Here is an 18,141-nt window from a genome sequence, read left to right as displayed (position 1 = left end):
ACAATCTTGGGCTTTTATGGTAATGCGTTCCTTTTGTGTCCGAATAACAAAAAAGTAGGTATTTTCGGGGTGTGTGCAAACGTGTGCTATATAAATATATTGTTTCCGAAGCAGGAAGGAGTGTACAGTACTAGCTACTATACTATCAGTTTCATAAAGTCTCGATTTTCTACGAGTATATAATAAAACATTTCATATATCATTTAAATAGATAAAACAATTAGCCAATGCAATTCAATGATTTTTAAAGTGTTATTTCAATGTAAATAATTAAATATTCGAACGGTCAACACATTTTCTATGTTCTTATGGCATAATAGTAATTACTTAGTCGGATTTGAAAAATCTATGTACCTACTAAATTTATTTCCTTTGAGTACAGGATGCACAGAAATACGTTGACAATAAAAAATATGTCGGAATAGTTTTCTTAAACACGTTTTACAAAAAGTAAAAAAAAAATCGATCCTTTTAACTTCTAACTTGTGTTAGTTGTGTTTGTTTAAAAACTCTATTGTAAACAAAACATTTACAAAGTTAAGTGAGACAGGAACAGACCCTACTTATGTAATGTGAACTCATTTCGCGCGAAGGATACCGCAGGGACCCACTCTGGGTACTGGCCTGTAATTGCTCAACTTAATTTTTAAGCCAGTTTGAACCTAAATATAAACAACTTAGGGTGTTTTTAGTGAAATTCCGCTTTGTTTGCATTATTTGTTTAAGTTTCACTTATTTACCAATAAATTGAATTTTTCAGCTAAATTATTGTTGAATAGACACAGACATTACTTATATTTAGTTATAAACTTATAAACTCCACGAAGAAACTCTGTGGTGAATGTGATCTTATTTACAAAAACGGTCTGTGAGAAAAACGCAAAGAACCGATTTGCAAGACCGAAAATAAATGATCCCATATAATGAACTCCGTGAACAAAGTGTTGTACGGAGCTCTAAAAACACCAAGTACCTACTGTGTGGTAGGTACTGTCTATAAACTCTGTTAGGGATTTCAAAAGAAAGAATCAATAACCAATTTAAATGAACACGACCATTCCATTTTCAAAAGAAAACGATCTTCCAAAAATATCAGATATTGCGTATTTGAATCGCTTTCCGTATCCTTGAGCATCCTAATATCGGTCCTTCTCTTCAATACGGCTCTGACCGCAATTTAAATAACCTCTCAAAGAAAGCTTTATTTATCATTTACTTCCCGAAATGATATTATATTAGGGTCAGCACAATACGACTCGTTTGCTTTTCAAACCTCCTATCTTATTTCATGCCGTTATTGGAAAAGCAGCCCAATGGCTTAGATAAAACAGTTCACGTTTAAAGGTATAAAGAGTGGGGTCGACGGGATTGCTTATAATTTATAATGACCACCCGAGCCTGGTCCTTTTTTGTTTTGGCACGAAATAAAAAGCTTGTGTGTGACGTGTGACAGGTATATGCAAAATTGTTTTGAAACTATTGCATCCACATGTTGGTACCGCTATTTATCTATTTATACTTATACCATAATATCAGTGTACTATTTTCCATTGTAATAATCTACTACACAAGTAGTTTGAAATCAACTCTTCAGTAATCAAACTGTTCAATATTATAAGACATTAGAACTAGGCTATTTCAAGTGTATAATCGCTCGTTATCTATTTATTCATTATCTTTTTGCTGTAATCCCTTTTCAGCTTACATTCACTTTCACAGATCACAATAGCTGATTGTAATCTGTATAAATAGTAGCGGATGAAACCAAAACTATCTGCTATCCTGAATAATTTATCCTAATATAATAACCATTAGGTATTTGGATAAATATTTCGGGAACGGGAACCATCCCGTCCTGTATAGTTCTGGTTCAAACAGCCTAATTGTTCTTCTTTATAGAGAGTATATCTCCTTAAAATGTTAAGTTTGTTGAAAATGGTATAGACCGACAAGAAATTGTGGATATTAAAATGGGCAACATCGTAGTAGTGTCGTCCCATTTAAATCAATCTATGAAAACGGGAGACACTACGATGTTGCCACTTTTTGATTTCTACAATTTCTTTTCGGTTTATACGAGTAGATACTTTTACGCGTTTTCTAGTGGTAATAGCAACTTTTGATGCTGATTGCATTAATTCTACGCAGAAAATTTCATCGGAAAAGCTTGTGATCACTAAATTCACATTTTCTTCTTCTTCTTCCTGGCGTTGTCCCGGCATTTTGCCACGGCTCATGGGAGCCTGGGGTCCGCTTGACAACTATTCCCTTTTTGACGTAGGCACTAGTTTTTACGAAAGCGACTGCCATCTGACCTTCCAACCCAGAGGGTAAACTAGGCCTTATTGGGATTAGTCCGGTTTCTTCACGATGTTTTCCTTCACTGAAAAGCGACTGGCAAATATCAAATGATATTTCGTACATACATTCCGAAAAACTCATTGGTACGAGCCGGGGTTTGAACCCGCGACCTCCGGATTGAAAGTCGCACGCTCTTACCGCTAGGCCACCAGCGCTGTTACACATTTTATCATCATAATATTATTGAAAAATCCCTGACAAGATTTTACCACAGCACTATGACGATAACAAGGTGTTTTGAAATTTCGTCGTCGGGAACGTCGGCGCCGTGGCTTAGTTGGTTAAAGCGCCTGTCTAGTAAACAGGAGATCGTGAGTTCGAATCTCGCCGGGGCCTTAGTTGTGTTTTTGTTTTTATTTGATACTTCAAAATCGACGCTCTCCGACAACCGCGCATGCGGCGGCCGCCATTTTTTATATAGAAAACTTGCCGCCTCGCGGCTGCGGTTATGTTAGTTTAAAAAATAATTAAGTTTATAAATAAAGCAATAACCAAAATTTATTAGCATGAAAGATCACACAGTAGAAGATTTAACATGAGACCCTCTTCAATTATTTATTTTATTGTCTTTTATAATCGCCTTCAAAATTTCTTATTATAATGTTCACAATAATTCATTTGAATATTTTGTATAAACCTTTCGCCATTTTTTCTTCTTCCTAGTCGAATCCTCATGTCTGAGGGTCGTGACCACCATAAGTCGCTCTGTGCTGTAGTGCTCTCCATCCTGGCCGATTCATTGCCTTCCTTAAGGAACCCTGGAACCCCTCGCGTGTAACATCTTGAATGGCGTTGAACCATTTAAGCCATTTTTTATGCATTGATTTAACACATAAATTTTGTTAAAATGAGGAGGAAAGTTGCTGAAAAAAAATTACCTACTGTTTCTTGAAATCATTGATGCAACAAAAATCCAAATTTTATGTAATTAAAACTTGAATTTATGAATTTTATGAATAGGTATGTACATTAGGTACTGAAATTTATTCTCTTCTATTATTATATTCTATTTTCACACGAAATATTTATCTACTGTACCTACCTAGTTAAATAAATACGTCAAATAGGTATGTAAAATACTTCGAAGTTTCGTAAGATCTCATAAATTACTGCTGTTGACATGTTTATTTATTTTTCAAAGACTTCATAAATAATTACATACACTATCGCAGATGTGATTTATATGCCTTCAATGTATTTTTAAGTAGGTAGGTAGGTAGGTATTTTAGATTTCGTATAGATAACGGTAATAAATTTGTTGAGTAATTGTGTGTTATTTATTAATGTCAATACGGGTACAGATGTTGCATAATTGTTTTCCATCGTATTCTCTCGGAAACCTTCATATTTGTCATGCTACTTCCGTCAACCTCAGTGCTTTTTGTACCGAGACTGACTGAAATAGCGAGACACGTTCGTACGTTTCCGTGAAAATACGACGGAATAAACTATGCACAACATATGTACGTATAGGTGTGGACGGGATGAGTGTGGCTGGCCTGTTTAGTTTACACATAGATTGTTACTGCATTACGATACAGCGAGGAAGTGCCGCCAGCATCCTTGGTACAATGCCTCAGGGGCCTATATTCGATTTAAGCTAGTTATTAATTTCGTTTAGTAGTACCACTGTATATATATTGTATGTAAATAAATGATAAAAAAAAGATTGTTACTTATGCTAAGAATAAGATTGTAACTATGGGCAACTGGGTTGATACTTGATAGTAAGTCAATAAACTGCACGAAATCAAAACTAAAATTAAAACCAAAAATGTTACTTTGTTAATCCGCGAAAAGATAATGTGCTAGTATGTATTAATTGCATGTGAAAAATACACAAGTAAGTATAACGGGTTGGCACTGATTGGCTAGCACGTTATTTTTCCGCGGACTAGCAAAGTAATATTTTTGGTTTTAATTAATATGGATTTCCGCAAAGTAACGCCTGATTCTATTCACTATTTGCACGAAATCAATCGTAAAATAAAACTTAAGCTCAAAACGTTTGAAACATCGAATCGTTTTATACCTCTGTGTGTTTTTTTCACGTATTTACACAAACAGAACAATTACAAAACAACACGGCGTTTAACGTTTAAATTATAGCTGAAAATGATGTCCAGGACTCTTGCCAACACACAGGCTAATATTAACATTTCTATTCTTGTGCCACACAATCACTGCTCAAATGTTTCTTTAAATGTAGAGATAAATGCTTGAATCTACAAACAATGCATACCTATAGTTATATTATTTTTGAAATAAACCAAAATACGAGGTGGATAATATTAGAGGCTTGTAAGCATAAAAGACTGAGTGACTCCTTTTTTTAACTTGATGATACGTCATAACAAAATTAAAGAAACAATATGGATTCCATTATAAATTGCCTTGTTTGCCTACCTAATTGTGTAGCTGTACAAACATATGATTTTTAATTCTGATCAAATTTTGTAAAAGTCTCTGTATATTGACTTGGCAAGACTGTTTGTATTAATGATGAATAATGATGATTATCTGTATCGTGTTTCTGTCGGTCGCGGTTTCTCACCACAAAGACCAAGGAAACCGATATACAGTGTGGAAAGATAAGTCGGGCCCTGGAGGGAAACTACCTTAAATCCTTAAGCTGGCTCATTTTACTTAAAGGAAACATTCCTTTATTTTTTTAAAGAAACAAAACTGCATTCAAAGATTTTCTAAAACTCGCTTGCCTCGCCCGGGACTCGAACCGACTAAAAATTCCAAAAAATAAAAACTCGCGATTTTATTCTACTAGTCGATACAGTTCATGTTAATTTCAGTTCGTATTATCACATTTCTCCAAGAAACATTAGGTCTTACACTCGTCTGTCGTACAAAATATCCATAAAATGTAATATTTAGTACTCAAGATTTTATTAGACAAGCGAAATTGAAGAAAAAAAGAAAAATACTTTGAATGCAGTTTTGTTTCGTTTAAAAAATAAAGGAATGTCTCCTTTAAGTTAAATGAGCCAGCTTAAGGATTTAAGGTAGTTTCCCTCCAGGGCCCGACTTATCTTTCCACACTGTATAATCGATATAATAACTAATGAAAAATCAGTAGATGCAGACTAATTATAGATAATGTAACTAGATTTCGGACGGTAAGATTATAGTGAGCCATGGATTCGATATTAACAATAAAACTAAAGTCATACTTATCTTCCAAACACTAATGGCGTATCCGCCCTGTACTTGTACTAATGTTAAATACGAATAAAAACGTATATGAAGGTCTCTGCCTCAACGAGCGCATGATAACCCCCAGCTCCGCCATGGTGATCGTACCATCTTCGTCGTCGAACAACATGAAAGCTTGTTTGTAAAATACCAACACAACAGAACTAACCTGAAGGTCTCTGCCCCAGCGAGCGCATAGTCCCAGCTCCGCCATGGTGATCGTACCATCTTCGTTGTCGAACAACATGAAAGCTTCTTTGTAAAATACCAACACAACAGAACTAACCTGAAGGTCTCTGCCCCAGCGAGCGCATAGTCCCAGCTCCGTCATGGTGATCGTACCATCTTCGTTGTCGAACAACATGAATGCTTCTTTGTAAAATACCAACACAACAGAACTAACCTGAAAGTCTCTGCCCCAGCGAGCGCATGACAACCCCCAGCTCCGCCATGGTGATCGTACCGTCTTCGTTGTCGAACAACATGAAAGCTTCTTTGTAAAATACTAACACAACAGAACTAACCTGAAGGTCTCTGCCCCAGCGAGGGCATGACAACCCCCAGCTCCGCCATGGTGATCGTACCATCTTCGTTGTCGAACAACATGAAAGCTTCTTTGTAAAATACTAACACAACAGAACTAACCTGAAGGTCTCTGCCCCAGCGAGCGCATGACAACCCCCAGCTCCGCCATGGTGATCGTACCGTCTTCGTTGTCGAACAACATGAAAGCTTCTTTGTAAAATACCAACACAACAGAACTAACCTGAAGGTCTCTGCCCCAGCGAGCGCATGACAACCCCCAGCTCCGCCATGGTGATCGTACCATCTTCATTGTAGAACAACATGAAAGCTTCTTTGTAAAATACCAACACAACAGAACTAACCTGAATGAAGGTCTCTGCCCCAGCGAGCGCATGGCAACCCCTAGCTCCGCCATGGTGATCGTACCATCTTCTTTGTCGAACAACATGAAGGCTTCTTTGTAAAATACCAACACAACAGAACTAACCTGAAGATCTCTGCCCCAGCGAGCGCATGGCAACCCCTAGCTTCGCCATGGTGATCGTGCCATCTTCTTTGTCGAACAACATGAAGGCTTCTTTGTAAAATACGAATACAAACGTACCTGAAGGTCTCTGCCCCAGTGAGCGCATGACGACTCCCAGCTCCGCCATGGTGATCGTGCCGTCTTCGTCCTTGTCGAATAACATGAAGGCTTCTTTGAACTCTGAAAATTAACAGAAGAAATTATTTATTATAGGTACTTAAAAATATCTGAATAGTAGAACAATGTTTTCATGAGTTTATTAGTTGCTTGCTACCCTCTCAGCCTTGATCCAAGGAATATTATTTGTTAAAGAGCTTTTTAAATTTTCATAAAAGGAAACTGGAAAATGTCTTCGGCTAAGAAATAAAATATATTGTATTACAAATCTTAGGCTCTACTTTCTAATAAATTATCAGATAAAATGAATGGTCACTTTTGACTCAATATTTATATCTTGACCCAGATATTTAATTTTTTTTTAATAGCCTATATTGTGTCCCACTGCTGCGAAAAGGCCCCCCCTGTCTTTCGCCACTCGTCACGGCTTTGTGCATGCAAAGATATGTAATAATACTAATAATATTCTTGTAAGGTTAGATGGAAGATCCCTTAAAGGGATATAAGTGCGCCGTACTTGTTATGTATTTATATGTACTACTACAACTATGTAGTTATTATATTTAAACCGTAGGTAGTTCGGATTTCATACAAGAGCAATTGAAAATTCCGTACAGGTACCTATCCCGTTGTCAATATTTTTAAGAGTAGAAATTCATCATATTACGTTTGTCGAGTATTCTTAGCTATTTACGTAGAAGCATTGGTAATATAGGAACTCCTACTGAATAGTTTTGCCATGATTAGTTATTTATGAGAGAGCTAGGTAGTAATCGTTAAAGCAAGGCAGTGCCAAGCCCATGGCACTCCCTTTTCAGCCGGCGTCTATGTCACAAAGAAACCAATCCGAACTTATATTTTGATCTCAAAATTATGTCATTTCGTTATCATGTGCGCGTATATTTTGTTTGTTCTTGTTCATACATATGCGTTGCGGCGAGCGAAACACGCGCGAATTTGAACAAAATGACATCATTTAGATATTAAAGTGTACGTTTGGATAGATGTCCATGTTCCTAAATATGTGTTACTTGCTTGTAAATATATGGAAGCTAAGACATTAACTGGCATATACTCGTACTAGTTATGATAAATACGATCATTACCATTAGATTTCGTTATGAAAAGAAAACATTTAGTTCTCAAATGCTACTATTAATTAGGTATATCCTTTTTATGATGGGCATATTTTTACCCCTAACGTAACAAAGACGATACATTATGGGTTTAGCGCAAAAGGCCGTTTGTGTGTGCTGTGAACCCAACACAAAAATGAATGAATGTTACCGTAAGCGTCAGGATGGCGGGTGAACCTCAGTGAATTTTAACGAAATACGTATAAACATATTGTACCTTCTGAGTACCTCAGTGTACCATTAATAAAACCTGTGTACCTCTTCGTAAAACAAGCTAACTAATTTAAGAAAAAAGATTCACCCACCATTCTGCGGTCAGGATGAAATCTTGTAATAACAAATTTTTAGCTACGAAACGTAGTAAGCCACAGATAATGAAGTTACTTAAATGTCCATGTTAAATACCTATATAATGATATTTCAAAATGTCGTGTTGAAATGAGAGCGTAATATCGATTGTATGGCGGCGTCTAGGTTCGTGTGACTCTTATGCACGTGCTAAAACATAATATATGTGTAAATGTCCATTAGATAATTAGCACGAACAGGGAACAATGCACACAATTCATTAGCTTTGACAAACTATCGCTGGGACCGGTGCAATGAAAACATCGAGCGCTAGGTACTGTCATAGACTAGGAATCCTCTAGACCGAGTTTAGAGCAATTATTTCATGCAACCGATGATGCCAAAAATGCGGGGGTGCGCGGGACGAGGTGAGCGAAGTCCCGTGCCGTGATTGGTCCGTTTAAAAACACGGACGTCACACAAAGACACTTTCGACTCGAACATGGAGTAAAATTACTGTATGCGTAGCAGAGGGGGTAGCGCGACTATGCTAAGTCAGGAGGATGTTTTGTCTGTGGGTACTGTGAAACCTCGACAAGACGATATACTCATTAACGATTTAAGTACTGATAACTGACGATTCAGTGTTTGATTATGCCTTAGGCCTACTTCAATAATGTTTAGAATCTTAACCAGAAATAGAATGCAATTCCTTAGATTTTATGATTTCATAGGATTTGAGGTTATTATCGTCAGACCCAGGGCAAATTTTGTGCTTTCGGATTTGGAACTTTAAATTGACTTCGAGGATAACTTGGAATGTTGGACGAATCTCACATTTACGTTAACGGTAAACTAGTAGTTACAATGCTCAAAACATTAATTTTATCTCTATTACTTAGTCAAAATAACTATATTTTTAAAAAAACCTCCTGAACTCTAAGAAATAAATTATATTGGCTCGTTGTTAGTGTATCTCTGTAGCCATTAGCGTTTACAAATTAATTTACATGAACCTATTACGAACTATATTTAAGCTAACTGTTCAGCTCAAAATGCCTACCTAACCAATCAAAATTCTTTAAAAGTCAAAAACTCGTTAACGTGAGCTTTTCGGCGTTCCCTTGGGATTCTTGTTATCGAAGTTCCAATTTAGAACGAATATGTATGCAAAATCTAGCGAGAACTAAAACGCTGATGCAATTAGGTAAATAAATACACCAGCACATCAAATTAACAAACAAATATGAATAGTCGGCATTCATTGCTGAATATTGAACAAATATATTATTTACTTGTACAGTCATGAACTCAACAGCATGAAAAGTACCGGATCAGACTATGCGTCAAATGTATCTGCTATTTTCTAATACTAATACATACTAGTAACTTAACATAGAAGGATATATGCCTCTACATACATGCGGTGGCCAAAAAATAACTGCATTCCCGTTGCCAATGAGGTTTTGGGATCACACTCAGCAACTTTCACTATGGGACCAAAAAAATGTATCCTCCCACAGAAAATTTACCAGCCAAAATGTATGAAACAGACAAATTTTTTCGGGATTCCGGGGTTGGTCCCATAGTAAAAGTTCAGCATAATCCCAAAACATCACTGGCAACGGGAATGCACTTATTTTTTGTAGAGCAATTAATTAAATAAATACCTAATTAAATCGAACCATACCTGCCACTTGCTCCTCCGTAAGGCCATATTCGGACTGCGTGAAACAAAAAATACAATAAATTTCAACATCATACAGGAAAATAAAAAAATAATGGCATTAGAACACCCACAGAGAATTGTCTCGAAGCTAAATCAGTAGTCAAACGTCGCAATCTCCTATATTCTTTATTATAAACATCGTCTGTCGCTACAGTCTTAGCCATTTCCACTTATTTCACAATTGTTTTACACACACGTAAACAGAACCGATATATTTTCACACGCGAACAATTTTTTACCCGCTCCAAAACTTTTATCGCGCAAACTTTTGCCAATATCGAAGAAAAAACTTTCACATTTCATTCCCTTTTTGAACTTTTTTTTTCGAACAACAAATTCGGCGACTGGTTTTTATGCCAAGCACTTTATTCTTTGTAAAACGGAACGCTTTATTTTTAAAGATCGAACGCTATCGAACTGGCCGGTTGACACGCGCGACACATTGTCAGTGTGATTATAAAGCGTATTCTATATTTAAAACAGACTTTTGCGCGCTATAATCATCCGACGCTAGATGGGCGTTCTCTAATGTGTTTATACGTAGATTGTTCATTATTTCTTTAATGCATTGAATAAAAACGTGACCTAGGTATGTTTTATTTAGGTACGCATATTTTGTAATTGTATTTTTGACTCTTGGCTCTCGGCTGGTCCGACCATAAAGTGAGAAAGAGAAGCCAACATGATTCATGATGTCTTAGTGAAAATTCTGTAACTAAATACATATACAGGGTATTTGGTACATTGTTTGCTAAATTAAAAACAGCAGATAGGATGAGTCATTTGCTATCTTCTCATGCCTAGAAAAAAAATTGGCCATGGTTTTTTTTACTACTGCGCAAGTAAAAATTTGAAATTTTACGAATAACTGGCATAGCGTCGAAAAAATAAAAGTGCGCAAAATTAAAAATTTCTAGGCCTGAGGAGATAGCAAATGACTCAACCTATCTGCCGTTTTAATAATTTGGCAAACGATGTACCAAACACCCTGTATATTATGTATTCTGGTAGGTAGTGGGACGACTTCTCACGGTCAAGGTCATATCAAAATGACATTAAAACTAGACTAATGGCTTCACGAAAATCCGCTTATATCACAAAAGTGCGGTCAATATAGATGCACCGTCCCAGTTATTTCCTCAATGTTGGCAATGCTGCAGCGAATTTTGGCGGGAATCATATTGACTCATCAAACATCAACAGTGACGTTATTTGACATTTTAATTATATCACATTTCATTTTGGCTAGATGCGAACTATTTTGTAAACAAATTTTATATTTTGACATAGACTGAATGACTGATAGTGCTGTGGTAGGCAGTAAATAATTTTACATAGTGTAAAAAAACCGGTCAAGTGTGAGTTGGTCACTCGCACGAAGAGTTCCGTACAATATAGGTATGTATAATAGGTACTCTAGGTACTTTTGCGTGTCGAAAGGTTTTGAACGTACCTGAACCCGTAACTTTACTAAAGTCAGACCATAAAAAGTCTGCAGCGATTTTGATAGCCCACGCAGTGCAAGTGTCATTTTAAACGTCAAACTTCTATGAAATTATGACGTATAACACTTATACTGCGTGGGCTATCAAATCCGCTGCAGACTATTATTGGTGGGACTATATTTACGTATTTAAATTAGTTTTTTTTCGTAATAAAAGAATACATGGCATTCCTTATTGAGATAGGTTACCCTTTCCTTTAATATACAAAACATATTATATAGGTACTTAAATTAATGTTTAACTAAAACGTAATCATATTAAAAAATTAGTAGGCGTTTGCTTACCAGAAGTGCTGATACAATGAGAACAATTAGGTAACACGAATACATTTTTTCCAATACTAAAACACCTACCTAGTAAACAAAAATAAGCAATTCATTATTTTGATCAATCATCAAATGTTACTTGTAACGCCATCTAGCGCTAAGCTGGTGAACTATAATCTTTAGCATTCAGTTCAATAGATGGAGTAGTAATCGCCATCTTAAATCTATCCATTATGATTTATCGAAAAAAAATAAACAAATAAAGCGGAGAAGGCAGAGTGGATCCGACGTCTGACTTCAAATCCGGAGCTCACGAGTTCAGACCCTAGCCCGTACTAACGAGTTTTCCGGAACTTAATGTACGGTATATTATTTGATATTCACCACTAGCTAGAGTCAGACCATAAAAGTCTGCAGCGGATTTGATAGCCCACGCAGTGCAAGTGTCATTTATACATCATGATTTCATAGAAGTTTGACGTTTAAAATAACACTTTTACTGCGTGGGCTATCAAATCCGCTGCAGACTATTCTTGGAATGGAATGAAAATGATGGAAAATCGTGAATGAGAGAAAACTGTTCCAAATTTTGCCCTTTAGATCGCTATATTTTATACTAAAAGCAGTAAACTGCTACGGTATATAACTGAAAACAAATTAAAATTAGATATGATTTCGCTTTTTATCATGTTTTTCTATCGAGACAATTTAAATCTTTTAACGTTTTAATTTGAGTCTGCGTAGCAAATATAGTCTAGTTTCAGTATGAAAATTGATATGTCATTTGCCTTTGTTTGAATTACGATTTCGCGTTATCCCTCTCTAAATAAAAAAACCGGACAAGTGCGAGTCAGACTCGCCCACCGAGGGTTCCGTACTTTTTAGTATTTGTTGTTATAGCGGCAACAGAAATACTAAATAAATAATACGGTTCGTGAGACGGACGGACGGACAGCGGAGTCTTAGTAATAGGGTCCCGTTTTACGCTTTGGATACGGAAGCCTAAAAAATGCTGTGTACCTTCGGTGAGTAGGTGCCATAAAAATGTACTGTACTTTTATATCGTTTTCCTCTGAAGTATCCATTTATTTATTATCGTTACATAAAATCCCTAAACTGTTGCGGTTTCTCACTGTTCTTAATTTATTGTGATAGCGATGTTATATGACCATGGAGTGGATGCGATACATTTTATATATTGCCTCTAAATCACACGCCATTCGGTTTGTGGACAGAACTAGCAAAATCAACTGTTACTTATGATATTATACAATCGTGATGTAATGGAGGTCTTTTTAGTCGAGTACCGTGTTTAAGCTATGAAGCTTGCTGAGCTGTTCTACTTAAGTACCGTTTGGTTTTTGTCTTCTTGGCCGCGGCGACACGTGATTAGTCAAATTCATTATAGTTCACTAAAGCGTTTCGTAATGAAGTTATTATAGTTGAGTCTGATTGCATATTTTTCTCTCTCCCCCAATAATGTGAAAATTATGCAATTTTAGTTTGGTACACAAAATCTTAATTCAGCCAATAAAGTCGACAAGTAGAAAAAATAATTTGAGGTTTGGTGAGTTGAAAATAAAATAATATTTTTATCTCGTGAAGCTACACTCTTCAGCAATGAAATATCTAGGTTAATTTCGTATGGATATTTTTTTTTCTATAATGCGGTTTTTTAGTTCCTCAATCCACATATTTGTTTAAGTCACATTGCGTTTTCATGGATAATTTCTTATCGTTTCGTACCGTTTAGCGCAATTTCGGTCATCATTTTTTCTCTTCACTATAGTTCGTTTTTTTAGTATTAGAAATAAGATAAACAATCTTGATGTGTCTTTTAATTGAAAAACACAGTTTAAAAATAAGTTTCGGCAAATATGTAACAATTATGAAACTAATACGATCATTTATATTCTTCTGCTTTAATAAGTAATAGTTTTTGATTTCTAAAAAGCGTTTTTCAATTAAAAGACATGTCAAGATCGCTTACCTTCTTGCAAGTTCTTTCTAAAGCCCCATTTAGACTATTCAAGAACTTGCAAGCAATATTCAATACATTGCTAACTACAGAGTATAATGTATTTCAGTCGAACGACCAAATACCGCAACGTATCGAAAATCGCATGCAAGTTCTTGACACGTCTAAATGGGGCTTTATGCTAAAAAAACCGGGCAAGTGCGAGTCGGACTCGCGCACGAAGGGTTTCGTGCCATAAAGCAAAAAAAAAAACGGAAAAAAATGCAAAAAGAAAACGGTCACCCATCCAAGTACTGACCACGCCCGACGTTGCTTAACTTTGGTCAAAATCACGTTTGCTGTATGGGAGCCCCACTTAAATCTTTATTTTATTCTGTTTTTAGTATGTATTGTGTTGTTATAGCGGCAACAGAAATACAACATCTGTGAAAATTTCAACTGTCTATCACGGTTGGTGACAGACGGACGGACGGACGGACGGACGGACGGACAGCGAAGTCTTAGTAATAGGGTCCCGTTTTATACTTTGGGTACGGAACCCTAAAAACGAACTATATTTAGGTACTTATTTATCGTTAGAAAACGCCCTAAACAGTTGCGGTCCATCATTGTTCCTAATTTATTATGATAGCAGCTTCAGATGTTATATAGCCATGGAGCGGATGCTATAAATTTGATACATTGCCTCTCCATCTCGCGTTTGGTTTGTGGACAGCTAAATCATTTGAGGTTTGCTATTTGTTTGTGGTGAATATAATACAACAATAATTACATGTGGTTTTTGATTTACGATAATGATATTACATTAAAAATGTGATTACATCATAATTATTGCCGGGACAATTGATTACGGGTGCCCGATTCAGATTTCAACAACTTGTCACTTTGAATTGGTTTTAACACTCTCTACGCTTGTGATTCAATTTTGGTATCTTTCGCACCAATCAATATTAGCATGAACGGTTAAACAACAACTTTACTCCCTTAAGAAACTAATAACTTTTAAACCATAATAAACACTACTTGGTAGGAAATAAAAACGGGGTACAAAACGAGCTCGACCTTCATCTCAGCCATAAGACGTCCACTGCTGAACATAGGCCTCCCCCTTGGACCTCCATTCGTACCGGTTGGAAGCCACCCGCATCCAGCGTCTTCCGGCGGCTTTAACAAGGTCGTCCGTCCATCTTGTGGGTGGACGTCCTACGCTGCGTTTGCTAGTCCGTGGTCTCCACTCGAGCACTTTTCGACCCCATCGGCCATCTTCTCTGCGCGCAATGTGGCCTGCCCATTGCCACTTCAGCTTGCTAATCCGGTGAGCTATATCGGTGACTTTAGTTCGTCTACGGATCTCCTCATTTCTGATTCGATCACGCAGAGAAACTCCGAGCATAGCCCTCTCCATAGCTCGTTGAGCGACTTTGAATTTTGAGATGAGGCCGATAGTGAAAGACCACGTTTCGGAGCCGTAAGTCATCGCTGGTAACACACATTGATTAAAGACTTTCGTCTTGAGGCACTGAGGTATGTCGGACGAAAAGACATTACGTAGTTTCCCGAACGCTGCCCAACCGAGTTGGATTCGGCGGTTGACCTCCTTCTCGAAGTTGGACCTACCTAATTGGACTACTTGTCCTAGGTAGATGTACGAGTCAACAACTTCGAGTACCGAATTCCCAACAGAGACTGGGATGGGCACAACATTGGCATTTGACATAAGTTTCGTCTTGTCCATGTTCATTTTCAAGCCCACCCGTTGTGAAACTCGGTTGAGGTCATCGAGCATCATGCTGAGTTCCTCCATCGACTTTGCCATGACTACGATATCGTCGGCAAACCGAAGGTGAGTGATGTATTCGCCGTTGATGTTGATGCCAAGTCCTTGCCATTCCAGGAGCTTGAAGGTGTCGACGGTGTCGAGCTTGAAGCTCGACCTTAATACCCATAATTTTATAAATTACGTATAAGTATAAAAGTTTATTAGGTCAGGTACCTACATGTTTAAATGATTCATCGCACGATTAGGTATAAATGCTTACAAGTGTTTCTACTTGCGAACAAAAACCTAACTAGTGTCTCAAGTTCAACGCTCTAAAATATTATACGAGAACCATAATTACATTTGCGTAGCATAATTATTTTTTATCTTCCTCTTAAATAGGTATATTATAATAACAACATTTTATATTTTATTTTGTAATTACTTTATAATCACATTAAATGGTGTGAAAGCTGGCTTACCGAACGAAGCGAAGGCGTAAACCGTAAAAGTGAGTGATTAAAGAAAAGCGGCGGACCGTTCATGGCGGCCGTTAAAATGGCCTCGCCCTGTTCGTTAAAACATTACACGGGTTTTATACTGATTGAGTGGGAGTCATTCAGGGTTGTTTTATGAATAATGAGGGCTGAAACTGACAATGAGGGCTAGTTGGAAGTTTACTGTAGTTTGCGCTTTTCTAGATTCCATTATAGGGGTCGTCGTTGACAGATTTTCAGGCAGCGTAATATACTGTTCGTAGTATTCTAATAGATCCCGACGGCTAATCCTTTGTCTATGTAAAGCTCAAGATTCCATTTTTCCAACTTACGAACTACGCTCGTGGTTCAATTTTGGAATAATTTCGCTATCAATATTAGCACGAGCGGTTAAACAACAACTTTGGCCCCTTGTAAAACTAATAACTATTATACAACAGTCCAGTATGTAGCCTAACACTTCTACTCATGATTTTAGTGGGTAGGTACATTCTACTCGTAAATTCTATCAACTCGCAATAGTAATCTCAGTAATCAATGCAGCATCCTGATTAAAACCTACCCCTGACCACACAGAGGATAGAAAGCTAATATAGGTATGTATCTTTCACAAGCGACCCGCCCGGGGTTCGCACGGGTTAGGTGCACAAAAACTGAACAAATTATACACGCGGGCGTTTTCAGAAATAAATATCGAAAACCCGATTCTCACAGATCCCGGTGTTTTTGGGTTCTTTCAACTCAGAATCACTAGCATATTCAATTCTGATGTCCCAAAAATTTGTATGAAAATTGTACATTCCACTACGTCACGCACATAGGGTAACAGCACCAGTGGCCAGCCAGGGACCAGTGGTCAGCCTTTTGAGTCGTTTATTGGTCATAAATATCTGGTATATTCGTTTAAACAAATCGCGAGTACTCAAATAGGAGCTTTGATTCCTTATTGGTTAATACGTCACACGACAGGTGCGGTGAGGGAACGGGGGGAAGAAATATACTCGTTCATACAAGTGCTGTTTGTCGACGAGTGCAAAAGTGTCATGTCCGCCATATTTTTTACTGCACGTGGTGTTCTCTTAACAGGCAAGAAAAACTATGTTTTAATGTTGTAAGTTATTATTTTTGTTAATGATTGGTTTGTTTATTAGTTTATCTATTAAATTGGATTATGTTTTGTTGAAAATATCTATATTTCACTTATAAATTGAGAGGCTGGCCACTGGATAACACTTTTTTCCAAAAAATCCAGTGATCAGCCCCCCACGGCTGACCTTTGGGTTATTCGTTTATTTTATTATTTTCGAGCCAACACGACCGTTAGGACCGTTAAATTTACATTTTCAAATTTAGTTAGGCATGCCCTAGTCAATTTTAAGTAAAATCCAGTAGTCAGCCGCATTTGAAATTACGTTATAATGCGGCTGACCACTGGAACTTCTTCACTTCACTTCGCGGATCCAATACTCAGCCATTGACGTTGCTTGGTACGTCGCCGCCAAAAATATGTCCACATTTTTAAACCCTATCTCATTGAAATAAGGTTCAAAAGTGTATACATATTAATGACGTTAACTATAGGTACATAACTCTCATTTTGCTTTTTCCTGCTAGGTATATGACTTTGTTTATTAATGATAATTAGATCTGAATAGAATCGTTTCATTATTTTTTACCGAATAGGTACCTTCTTCTTCCTCGCGTTATCCCGGCATTTTTGGCACGGCTCATGGGAGCCTGGGGTCCGCTTGACAACTTTTTTAGATAAGTACATAGTACTTAACTAACAAATTTCGTGTCATAAGAATTGTATGTACTTATAAGAAAAAATAATGATAATCATATTGTTGGTTATGATATAGTTTACTCATATAAATATGAGTGATTTTGATCAAATTATTATGAATATTATAAAGGCTGAGTACTGGGTACACAGAGGCTGCTTACTGGATTTTGGAGGCTGACTACTGGAGAAAAGTGCCACTTTTTGTTTAAAGTTAATTATAGATATTATAAAGATGATTGTTATTTTTTTAAATATTTTGGTTTAAAATTATGATAAACAATTGATCTAATTATGTCATTAGTTTAATTATCCGACTAATCCTGTAGAAATGCCGAACGTTCAAACTTAAAAAAGTCGTTATAAGGCTGACTACTGGTGCCTTTACCCTACAAGTGAAAATTTTTTTCATACTAAAACGTGACGTAATGGAGTGGACATTTTGGGACATCTTATTTTAATGG

General features: G+C 36.9%; 1 protein-coding gene and 1 non-coding gene across 3 annotated transcripts in view; one reads left to right on the top strand and one right to left on the bottom strand.

The window, feature by feature from the left end:
- LOC134670014 (calmodulin-like) overlaps positions 1 to 18,141 on the bottom strand; it is a 331,833-nt gene that overhangs the window by 8,720 nt on the left and 304,972 nt on the right. For both annotated transcript variants that reach the window (XR_010099001.1, XM_063527682.1), the window contains 2 exons: positions 9,851 to 9,884; positions 6,698 to 6,799 (listed from right to left, as the gene is read on the bottom strand). Coding sequence is in view for 1 of the 2 variants with exons in the window: in XM_063527682.1 (XP_063383752.1) it covers positions 6,698 to 6,799; positions 9,851 to 9,884 (136 nt within the window). In the remaining variant the exon portion in view is untranslated. The remainder of the gene's footprint in view (positions 1 to 6,697; positions 6,800 to 9,850; positions 9,885 to 18,141) is intronic.
- Trnat-agu (transfer RNA threonine (anticodon AGU)) lies at positions 2,624 to 2,697 on the top strand. Its single transcript has one exon. It is a non-coding gene; the product is annotated as a tRNA-Thr (tRNA).

This window comes from Cydia fagiglandana, chromosome 13 (assembly GCF_963556715.1).
Source record: "Cydia fagiglandana chromosome 13, ilCydFagi1.1, whole genome shotgun sequence".
Classification (NCBI taxonomy): Eukaryota; Metazoa; Arthropoda; class Insecta; order Lepidoptera; family Tortricidae; genus Cydia; species Cydia fagiglandana.
This window is presented reverse-complemented; position numbering and strand designations above follow the sequence as displayed.